This window comes from Lepeophtheirus salmonis, chromosome 6 (assembly GCF_016086655.4).
Source record: "Lepeophtheirus salmonis chromosome 6, UVic_Lsal_1.4, whole genome shotgun sequence".
NCBI classification, from domain to species: domain Eukaryota; kingdom Metazoa; phylum Arthropoda; class Copepoda; order Siphonostomatoida; family Caligidae; genus Lepeophtheirus; species Lepeophtheirus salmonis.
Window position 1 is genome coordinate 42444183 of NC_052136.2, and position 12083 is coordinate 42456265.

Below are 12083 nucleotides of genomic sequence, written 5' to 3' on the forward strand. Positions count from 1 at the left end.
GTTCGTGTCGTTCCGTATCCGTACCTTTGCATCGTTTTGTTAGATAGTGGCTTCATATTGCGTATGTCTGCACCTCCGTATAATTTTTTTCCAATAGCAGGTTTACACTCCTTTTTATCATTGATGTGTCACTATTCAACGCGGGCTGTGAAGCTACTCGACAAGTTTTACTAGATAAGAATTATAAACTGAACTTTAAAAAACTAATGACCCATGACTATTTTTTATTGATGAAGGTTTCGAGAGATTAATATAAAGAAGTAAAATTTGATAGATTGCCTTTTATATACAAAAAAATCACAGAGATATGATCTTCTACATAGTGAAATAGTATTATACATATAAATAGTGTTGTCAGTCTATATCTATTCGGTCCATTCCAGTCCTATCAGTCTTTTGAACTGGTACATTAGACTGTCGATTCTTCGGACAGACAGTTCTAGAACTTAATAAAAAAAAGTGGATAGACGTCATAAAATTAGTTTTAGGACTGATATTTGGACTGAACTGTACTTGACCAAGACCGAATAATAATTATTAATTCTTGAATTGAAATATAGTCATATTGTGATATGTCCCAGAGTTTATAAACAGAGGCATCGTCATTCTAATCCTCAAGAAAGAAAAAGACCCACTTCAAATAAAAAATAAAAACCAATCACGTTATTGAATACATAATATATAATATTATTGGGGATCTTAAACCAAAGGTTGTTCGGATTCCTTCCAACTTTTTTATTAAAAAATTAGAAAGGGGTTATAAAAGGTCGCAATGCGGATGACATCCCCAGATCAATAAAAGACGCTATAGAAGAAACAAATTACAGTAAAATAGAATAAAAAACTATAAATATTGATTTCCAAGGAGCGTTTGAATCAATTTCTTACAAATTCATAGTTACCCAACTCCTCAAATACGCGCTTCCTGTTAGACTTGTAGAAATGATATCTTCAGTTTTAAGAAACACTACGTGCTCCTTGGATTCTGGGTGTAGGGAGGAAGCTTTCATAGTGGAGAGAGGCTTTCTGCAGGGAAGGCCTCTTATTCCGTCACTTTTCCTAGTAGCCATAAATTGCCTCCATGAGACCCTGTCATCTTCCAAGAACATCAAAGTTATGGAAACAGAACTAAGACATACAGTTATTGGCGGAGGATTTCACATTATTTCTCACGGGATCTCCTTCAGAAATACGAAATTCAATTGACACTGTGCTCAAGGTGATGGATCATTTTAAGAACCAAACGGGTCTTGAAATAAACAATGAGAAAACAAAAGTAATCACATCTATCAAATCATACATTAAGATATACTTCCCTGAATTCGAAATCTAAGAAAGGACCAAGCTCCTCGAGATTTTTATTGCTTCGAGCTCAAAAATAAGTAAAAAGGCCAACAAAGTTGAGCTTACCTATATATTACAAAAGTTTTCATCACATTTCTCAAAAATCCTTTGCAATAAGTTTGATAAGACCAAAGCAAGGAGAATCAATATCATCCCGACTTGCTGCGATCCATGCCGTACTCGAGAAACACCTGTAAAATAAATAAATAAAATAAAACTACATTTCATCTGGGGCACAGCAACAGAAAAGAGAATGAACTCCGCCATTAGTGACTGAGATATGGGAGTTACCCCAACCGAAGCACTCTGGAAATCACTCAATTTCTCCTGGTTCAGATGTCTACATCTGAGCAAAGATTTTACATAGGTACATCTCTATCATGTCTTCAGTCGTCCTTCTTCTAGGTTTAACGAAACGATAAATTATAATACACGTTTGATCAGTGCCGAAGAAATCTATAAATCGACCAGACTGACCTCAGTAGCACAGCTATAGAGCAGAGTTTCCACCCATAGTGCGAGAGAGTATCTAACTCTCAGGATTGTATTATCAAAGTTTAAAGAAACATCCACTCCCATACGGTCCATTTATTCCTTCGAGTCTTATTATGGAATCCCTTACGAATCGTCATATTAGGAATTAATTTCTGTCAAGAACTAAATCTTCAAAGTTCTCACACGATAGTTGCAGAGCGAATCAAAAAACTTGGCGGATCTTCAAAGAAAATTTGGGAATACGCCCCTAAAATAGATATGATGATTCCAATCATGTACTCTGTCAAAAAATGATTTCGGTATCGAATGTCCACCTCCTCATTATTTCTAAATAAGTCACTCTAAGATGCAACGAAGAGGATTTGCTCCTTCAGTAGATTAGAAACCGAGACAAGCAGACACATACTCTACAAGTGTTCAAGGATTCAAGGCCGTTGCGAGGATTATTCTTGTGGAGTACACGGGGATATTAGACGTCCTAAACTGGCTTATAATCGATACGTATCCTCAGATACTTTACAGCTACGGGATCCAGCTTGGATCGGTAGAATGGACGGACGAATGTGTATAGGAAAGGATGGATGGAACGCAGGAAAAAATATATATTATAAAAGGGTTTTGTGTATATAGGTTTTCCCACTTTATACTACAGGGTGTCCACGATACATTGGAACTATCTTAAAATTCAACCTGCTTGATAAAAATGGAATTTGGAGTGTATTTGTTAATATGAAAAAGTTAGACATGATATTAAACAATAAATTTATTCAACATGTCCTCCCTCAGCAGCCATCATCTGCTCCCTCCTGTGCCTCTGAAGGATTTGCACGCCCTGATGACTTCCGCGGAATCGACAGCATTCAACTCCATCGTAATGGATCCCTTCAGGGCCACGATGCTCTTTTGGCTGACCTTGCACACCTCCCTCTCCAACTTCCCTACCAGTAGTAATCACACGGATTGAGGTCGGGTGAGTTGGAGGGCCAGGTGTTGCGATCCCAGAAAGTGATGTCGTGGGAGTTGAAGAGGTCCGTGGTCCTCATGGCGATGTGTGCGGGCACTGAGTCTTGTTGGAATATGAACTCCCTCCCAGTGGCCGTATCCTTCATCCAGAGGATGACAAACTCCTCCATGACTTTGCAGTACCTAATCGCGTTAACCTTTTCCTTGGGATTGAAGAAGAAAGGAGGCATCACCTCACCGGTGCTGCAGATGACACCCAGGGGCATCACGGAAGCTGGGAACTTTGTGGTGAAGACCGCAGGTACCTCTTCCCTCTCCTTCGCGAGCCACCTAACATTCTGGACGTTGTAGCTTCTGTCGACAGTCCAGTTCTTCTCGTCGGAGAAGAAGATGATTCTTCCTCCATGGCTCTTCAGGTCATTGAGGAGACGCTTACCGTTGGTGAGCCTGGTGGCCTTCATGGATGCTTTGAGGATGTGTTGTTTGGCCATTTGTTATGACCTGTACCCGAGGTCCTCATTCACAGCCTTGGAGACCAGCTGCTTGCTCACTCCCCGGTTCTTGGCCAACCTGTACAAGGAAGTCCCTGGTGAACCCTTGATGGACTTCCGGAGCCTTCAAGGAAGTGGGGAGTACAGATTCGGTCACTTCTCATGTTGTGGGCCTTGCAGCAGACCTTCCCCTCAACCTCTAGGCATTGAAGACCCGGTACACCGTGGTCTTGGGGTAGTTAAGAAGCTTGTAGATAGCAGAGGGCTTGTGTCCCGTGCGAGCCAATTCGAGGAGGGTGTCTCCCCCTGCTTGTTCCATGATGACTATTGTTTGTTGTCAATACAATTGTGGAGGAAGTTATAGTGTATTGTTCACACAACCTTTTATATTAGTATGATTTAACCCCAAATATCCCCATTATGGATCTGGATGAAGTTTAAAGTAGTTCCAATTTATCCTGGACACCCTGTAATTGTTGGTGTTTAAAATGAACTTTTATTTTATTCTTATGTTTACATAGCCTATCTACGATCAACTGGAAATTCTAAAAGGAAGGGATGATTACTGGCTCATCAACTCTCTTTTTTTTATTTATTATTAATCTTCTTCGTTTTTCTTACGTTGGAGGAAGGCGGGAAATATAGAATTGTGTGTATAACCTTTATATTAATTTTTTTAGATGTTGTTGTGATAAATTGTAATAATAATTTTTTTTAAATAAAAATAATAAGCATTAGCTAGAATAATCTTCCAAATCCATCTTTAATATTTTGACAAGGTATATAAAATCATATTTTATTTAAAATTTGATAAAATATTTTAAAACTTCATAAGATAATCTGTTAAAAAATTTTATGAAACTATTGATATCTCTAAATTCATTGAAATATATTTTTATTATTACAATAAACATTTAAAAAAATAAAATTATTTGAAATGTCTTTATGTTTTTAACATATATGACTATTATAGTTCAAATTTGGTACCTTTTTTTTTTTTTTTTTTTTTTTTTTTGACGGTTTCAGAATACTTCACATTATCACTTTTTGAATCTTATCTGCATGGACTATGGGTAAGATGTAAGGTTATTCTGCACACTAACGAGCAATTAAAATGTATAGCAAACATATGTGGACTAATATGGATCACGTGGTCTTTGTTTCTTTTCTTACTTAATAGTGTTGCTAAAAATAGTGAACACCACTATTGTAGTTTAGTGTTGAAATCGCTTAGCATACAATTGTAAATAGGATGTGTTATAAAAATCCTCATCCTTCTCCGTAATATTATCCAAATCCATTAATTAATCATTCAAAAAATCTCAATTTTCTTAATTTATAATATAATTATTTCTTTAGAAACACGTTAAAATCAGTTTTTTTTGGAAAAACAATACCCTAAAAAGTAATTTTATACTCTTTCATAAACCAAAAACACCCATAAATTTTGGAAATCAACATACAATGCAATTAATTTAAGTATGCAAAACATATAAACTTTGTTTACTTTACAAAATTGATTGTTATGTAATTATTGTGTAAGTTTGTTGGAGTTTTGAGACTTGATTGCAAAATAATAGCAAATTTTATCTGCATTGAAAACTGGTTTCTTCTCCTTTGTTCTATTTGAATTACAACTTCCTCAGAATTTCAACATGTATAAAATGTTTGATTGCTGAGGAATATATTTTAAGAATAATATTTTAATAATAAGTTATGCAATAATAATAATATAACTGACTTACATATTGAGTGGAAAATGAGCATCTTCATTGTTGAAGGCGTGAGCGTCTGAATAAAAAAAATGAACGATTACAAGCAGATTATTAGTATGACATATATCGTTCGTGTATAATGTACATGAAATTGGAAGAAAAGTTGCTCTTAAAAAGGCCTCATACAAATAAACAAGAGTTGATATACATAATGATGAAAATCCAGTTTAGAATGGGCATGTTAAAAAAAATGAAACCGAAATTAATTTTCAACATGACAATTTGAAGTATGTATTTGAGGAGAGCAATAATAATACTTAGACGTTTGATTAGATCAGCTACAATGACAAGAGAGGAAGGAGAAAAGGATATAAACAAGGACATTTGCTAGAATTACTCTGATACCGATCCCCAATTCTACTCTGATTCCAAAATCCTCAGGGTTACGCTCTGTCTTTTATGAGCACCCACGAATAATCAAACAGGTTTTGAATAGAATTGAATGTATTTAGCAAAGGATGTTTACTACTTGGGAATTAAATAATAACGAAACTTCTGAGGAAAATCAAATTCATTCTTCAGATTACCAATTCCATAAAAACGGGTAAGCAAAAAAATAAACCGGATTTTCATGACTGAATAGACATATATATTCACGTATACGCATACATGTACGATAGATATAGTAACCCCCATTAATGGAGAACATCTTTGAACGGTGTTAATTTAGCTGTTCCTTCTTTATTGTCCTGTAAATGCATCTTTTAACAAAGAACCACAGTTAAAGTCACGAGGCAAAACGACGACCACGTCATCAATTTTCGTTCAAATTTATTTGTAAAAAATAATAATTTTCTATCGAATAGGATCGCTGAGGTTATTATCAATTATTGTGTTGTGTTGGTCATTATTTGGGACCAAGCTCCGCGGTCCAATACAGTCTGGTTCCAAATGTTTTCCTTAAAAAGGTAAAATCATTCCCTGGTGACGTCATTGAGGGTGGTTTTACTTTTTTTAATTATTTCGTTTTATAATACTGACAGTCCTAAGGACAATTCGTAATGATCGACATTCCAAAGGACCAATAGAGCCGTTCCTAAGACTAGACTGGACCGAATAAATGAGGACCGAAATAACCCTTACTAATACTCTATAACTAATTACACAATTATTCAGGAGATGAATCAGAGACATGACCATTAATAGATTGAAAGACCTGATTATTTTTCATAAATACCAATATATTCTACAACTGCTATACTAATACTATAAAATTCTTGGAGCTTATAACAGGAAATACTATGTTTTCCTCTGTTTTGGTCAACTATTTTTTTTCTCTCATCTGGTGTCGCGATGTCAAAGAATTTCCCTTGCTATTGTTCAGTATCATCAATCTATGTATTTTATCTCCATGTCTTTCAGCTTTTCAACATGACCTCTTTCAAAAGATAATAGTAAATAAAAAAATAAAAGATTGTAGTAAATTTAAAATTTATAAAAGAGATTTGACAATTAATAATTCATTGAATATCAATTGAAAAGAAGGGTTAAGTTATTGTGGTTCAATTAGTATTAATAGATTAATTAAGGGCAAACTTTAATTTTTTTATGACAAGATGAGTAAGACTCCAATAATAATTATCTGCTCCTATTGCAGTTTCTGATAATTGGAACTTTATAAGATTTGGGAAAGTGTTTCAGCCAGCAAAATCTTTTGCAACAATTTGTCGAGAGCATTTTTGTCAAAAGCAAGATGTCGATAGCGTCGAAATATTTTCTCCGAGTGATACAGTAAATGGCACATAATTCCTGAAAGATAAAGTAGTCCTTTATTACTCATCTTAAACTCTTAAAGATACAACTTTTTATTCATTACTTCTTGATTTGTTTTTATTTAAGTATAATTTTATTTTTATATTCTATAAGTTTGATATCTTGCATTTATTATGAATATTTAATTACCTTTTTTTCGATAGCCTTTTAAAAAAGAAACTATGAAACAATAATTGCTTCTAATTATTTTTTTGTTTCATTATGAAGGAAGATTGCTCTGATATAGTTCCGTCTCTCCTGTCCACAAATTTGAGATGAAGCGTTGGCTACTTCTTTCACTGCACGTTCACAACTTTTTCTGCAGCATGGTATTTTGAGAAGTGGGAGAGGTGAACAGTATGGCCGTACACTAATATCTCCCAAATCACTTCCATCTCTCATGTCTCTAATTTTTGATATCCCGAATTGTCTATCTTAGAGCTTGTTAAACAAGGTAGTAGAACATGCTCAGAGTGAGCATGCCTCACACTTTCTCCACAAATTTCATGGAGATACCTTTTTATTTCTTTTGAAAGTGCATTTTTTCTTCATGTTCTGAATTAATTGTATTTGATATAATGTATGTGATGGACCGGTGAAAATATTTAAATCTACTTTAATTTCAAACCAGATACGGAAGTCAAAATTTACAATGAACTTGATTATAACGCGCAACTTTTTTGTTTTACCTCCAGCCAACCCATGTATTGAGATGTAGAGTCGTACGAAACGACTTGCCAATTTTAGCCATATTGAATGTGAAACAATTTTAAGAAGTTATTCAACTGCAATTTCAATTTCTATGATATTCATTATTGTAATGCGATAAGCATAAAATTTATCATGAGACAAATCATCAACAACACTTTCAGACATTTCATCCAGGTATACCAAATTCCCAACTTTTCTAATTACGGTACACTCTAATATACATATATATACATACACCTTAATAAATGTTTTTGATTCCGGAACATCTGATTTACATTGCATATCTTTATTCGTCTGTCTCTAGTTCTGAGTATGACGAACAAGAAGTCGGCGCCTGCTCAGAGAAGGAGTACATAATCTATCCAGAATACCTGGGAATACTGACGGAATACTTCCTTCTTTGAGACTATAAATTTGTAGAACCCCATCACGAACAAAATCTGACTCTTTAAAATTTTCTGAACACAAATAGGTATTGAATTATGGCTTAAAAATTTTACGCCGAATTGCCCGTAGCCATTCAACACTTAATTGAAGATATTGTGGCATTTGATTAAATGAAATTCGGGTTAATTTCACCTTGTCCGATCCATGGCAATTATTACATTTTATTGCAGAGCAACTTTGAACCATTTTGCCTTGTTCCACTCAATTAAAATACTCAATAGATCATTAAAGTGCGTAGTTTCAAAATAATTCATCTTGTCCTAACAAGTCGAGCCAGGTCAACAATTTTTCATATGTTTTTCTTCGACAGGCCAGTCAAGAGGAGTTATGAGTTATGTATATTATCTATGGTTCTACATAACATTTATTATTTTTTTCATTTTTTATATTATTCAATTCTACCTAGGAGTGAAGAATAGCTGGGACTGAAAGACCAACGTATCGGTACTAACGATTGTTGAAAGTTATTAAATATCGGGCCCATAAAAAAATCTGAAAATCTTATTTCCATCATTGTAATAAAGAAATAACAATTAGAATGGGAAGAATTTGAGATTTGTTTCAAATTATTCTATTTTTCTTGTCCCTAAAGGATATAAAAAGAATAACTTGTACAAATTTAAACATTTTATAAGGATTATTTTTGAACATTACTTTAATTTAATTGAAATATCAGTGATTATCATTTGCATCATGTAGTATTCAATGAAGATATGAAGTCTTCTTTATTAATAAATCCATTTGATTGAGTTTAATTTATTAAAAATTTGTCCATTTTATGAGAGGTTGTATGAGCACCCACGATGACGTCTTCTTCAATTATGATGTAATTTATGACGTCAATTCAAACGCTCTATATAAATAAATAAAAACGTGAAATTAGAATCTAAAAATAAATATATAAATATAGTGAAGCAGATAATTCTTTGACTGATGGACCCTCCTGCTCCTCCATATATAATTTTGAGTAAAAGGAAGTGTCGGTTCGCAGACGATTCTACGATTGTGTAGCATCATAGTTATTACATTATTATTCTTCACTGTCTTTTCATTTACGGCCAGCATTTGAAAAAAAATGTACACACATTATAAATGAAAATCCAAACGCCAACGGTATCCATATATCTTGTTTCAGTTCTAAATGTAATTTGAATCGTGTGAGCACATTATACAAATAGAATAAAAAACATGTTAACTAGAATATTTGTGTGTCTAGTAGGGGCATCAATGATTGCGTCTGGACTCTATGTCGGTTAGTTTGTTTTATATAATATCCTTGATATAATTGTACAAATGTATATTTTTATCCTAATATTTTGTTGATAAAAACTATGACTGTCCGATGGATACTCTATAAAGTTTTTTTTATGTGATGTAGGTCATTTTGGAGGCCTAAACGAACAAATTGTATAGCAATATTTTTTTTTCATTAATAGTACGGAAAATAATAATATGTTGATTGAAAAATGGGATCAGTAGAGGAAAGGACTTAAACCTTACAGTGTATGAAAAATATGTCCATCAATGGTAGTTTCATTATATATCAGAATACGTAAAAAATATGTTATTGCATCGTAATACAATCTTATTTCCATATTGTAGGTCAAATGATTAATTACGATATAAAGAATAAGATATTTTTCTCGTATTATATATTTTTCACAAAAACAGACAAATTTAAGCATTTAAAATAGATTTCCAATAGATATTACTTTGATTCTATTCAAATACCACTTTTTATCATAGGTATTGAACAGTATTCAATGCAAATGTTAGTTGTTTTTTTTACTCTTAAAGCTCTTAAAGATGGAGTTTAATCAAGATTTGTAGGAAATTTGTCCATTTCATGTTGTAAATGACGCTTTGTAATTTTGCCTTTAACTATTTTGCCTAAGGGTCTATTGCCTTAAAATCGTTTTTGTATCAAGGAAAGTTCCCCTAAATATATAAATAAAGCAGATTTATACGTCATTTTTAATCAAAAATTTAATGCATATTACTATACAATCATTAAATGGTTGTTTTCTGTTGGGGAAAATGATGGAATCATGCCCCAAAATTCAATGCATACACCAACAAAACCTCACTATGTAGTGAATTTGAGCCAGAATCAAAATAGTTGATCAATTAGTATAATAAGAGAAACAAAAATAAATAAACACAGTAACCATTCGAGTAGAAAAATTGGTAATCACTTCTCCATTAGTAATTATCATTCGATATGATGGATTATTCATAATAGAAAAGACTCATGGATTATTGATAAACACGTTTAATATGAGCCAGAGCATAATTACATAATTATACCAACAGAAGACAAAACATATTTTGATCTAAAAAACTCAAAGGGAGCAACAATTTCAACCAAAAATAAACAATAATGACGTATCAACTTCATTTATTTATATATTAAGATGAAATTTCCTGGAGACAAAGTGGTTTAAGGCAAAATTACCCGGCACCGTTGTAAACATGTTAACTTTGAGCCCCCAAAATGGCGTCTTCTTCAATGATGATGTAATTTATGACGCGTTGCCTCTATGCATGAAACATTTCCTTTTTTTTTCACACTTAAAATTTTAAACTAAAGGCCAGCTTCAGAGTTGAATAGTTATGACATGAAAGAGGGAATTAAGTCGTATAATGCATGACTTAAGGAATTAAAATATTTTTGGGGATAATCTATTTATTTTACATCATTAGAATAATAATTATTGAATAAACTTCTGATAATTTCACTCACTACCCCATCTTTTTAAAACTCAATTCCCTCTTTCATTTCATAACTATTCCAGGACTTTTATTATAGAAAAAAAATAGCCTTTAGTTGGTCAAAAAGTGTGTATGATCGTTGTTATATTCTTTGGATGATCCTTTTTACTAATAGTTTCCACCGAAATGGAGAATTGAGACCCATTTGGAGGTCTTTATTTTCTCGTATAGCTCGTAAAGTATATACAGGGGTGTGCAGGTAAATTAGCAAAATTTTTAATGGACTAAAACTCCTGAAATTTTAATGGCAGAATTTTTTATTTTACAAAAGTTGTTCATCCATCCATGGAGAAAAGATTATTTAATGTGTCCGCCGTTGTCAGGCACGACCTTGTCGAGACAGGTTCGGAAAGAGGAGTAGGCTGATACGACGTGTGCAGGATTTAACCTGGCCCAGTTCTTCACGATTGATTTCTTAAGGTCGGCCAAACTGTTTTGGAGCCTTGAACAGACTTGATTCCCTAATTCCTCCTAAACAATTAGAGCATAAGGTTCAAATCGGGAGAGTTAGAGGGCCAAGTCTGGGGGCGCCAGAAGTTGATGTTTTCCTCCTTGTGCAAGTCGAGGGTCTTCTGGGCTTTTTGAGCGGGGACAGAGTCCTGCTGAAGGGTGAACCCATTGTCCCCATTGTTGGCTTCATCCACGCGATGAATTTATCCTTCAGCATCTTGCAGTACTTGTTAGCGCCGACCCAATCTTTTTGGTTCAAGAAGATGGGCGGCATCACCGTCCTGTTGGATCCATGACCCCTAACGGCATGACCAAGACCGGAAACTTGGTTGTGTAGATCTCCGGAACCTTCTTCTTTTTTCTGACTCAGAGTGGTTGTTTTGGCTGCTGTATACCATATTTATGGTCCACTTCTTCTTGTCGCTGAAGAAAGTTACAGGACGATGCTTAACCTTGAGGAAATGTAATAATTTGCGGCTCCGGGTCAAGTGGATTTCCTTCAATTCGATGTCAAGATGTGCCTCTTCAAGTCCTTGTAGGAGGTTAACTTGATGTCAGTCTTTACGGCCCTCTGGACTGTCTTTGTGCCGACTCCGCTGTTTTTCTTGCGGGTTCTCTTCAATCGATGGTTTGAGGCCCGCCTAAAAACATGGTATTCCTCTTCTTATCGCTTCTTGCCTTTTAGGACTTTCGTTCGGACTGGCATTTTGACAACGGCCACCCTTTTTCCTTGCTTCATGTTTGTTTGTTTACCTATTTGAAAGACACTTTTTGGGCTTAAGCTAGACACCCAATCTCACATTTCTTGTGAAAAAAATCCTGTCAATTTTAAATATTCTAAGTTATAACGCTTTAAAAAATATCCTAATTTACCTGTACATCC

General features: G+C 34.1%; 1 protein-coding gene and 2 long non-coding RNA genes across 5 annotated transcripts in view; 1 reads left to right on the top strand and 2 right to left on the bottom strand.

Moving 5' to 3' along the window:
- Nucleotides 1-204: 204 nt before the first annotated feature.
- LOC121120332 (uncharacterized) lies at nucleotides 205-4066 on the bottom strand. 2 transcript variants are annotated; one of them, XR_011780849.1, is made up of 3 exons: nucleotides 1411-4066; nucleotides 889-1249; nucleotides 205-805 (listed from the first exon to the last, which is right to left on the bottom strand). It is a non-coding gene; the product is annotated as an uncharacterized lncRNA (long non-coding RNA). The 2 variants fall into 2 exon arrangements; XR_011780848.1 differs by having other exon boundaries at nucleotides 889-1456.
- Nucleotides 4067-6392: 2326 nt separating this feature from the next.
- On the bottom strand, nucleotides 6393-8770 carry LOC121119767 (uncharacterized). 2 transcript variants are annotated; one of them, XR_011780850.1, is made up of 3 exons: nucleotides 8633-8770; nucleotides 6971-8564; nucleotides 6393-6817 (listed from the first exon to the last, which is right to left on the bottom strand). It is a non-coding gene; the product is annotated as an uncharacterized lncRNA (long non-coding RNA). The 2 variants fall into 2 exon arrangements; XR_005864842.2 differs by having other exon boundaries at nucleotides 6393-8564.
- Nucleotides 8771-8992: 222 nt separating this feature from the next.
- The window catches only part of LOC121119766 (uncharacterized), a 44311-nt gene continuing 41220 nt past the window's right edge, over nucleotides 8993-12083 (top strand). Inside the window, exon 1 of the mRNA XM_040714555.2 lies at nucleotides 8993-9230. Within this exon, the coding sequence (XP_040570489.1) occupies nucleotides 9167-9230 (64 nt within the window). The 5' untranslated portion in view covers nucleotides 8993-9166. The remainder of the gene's footprint in view (nucleotides 9231-12083) is intronic.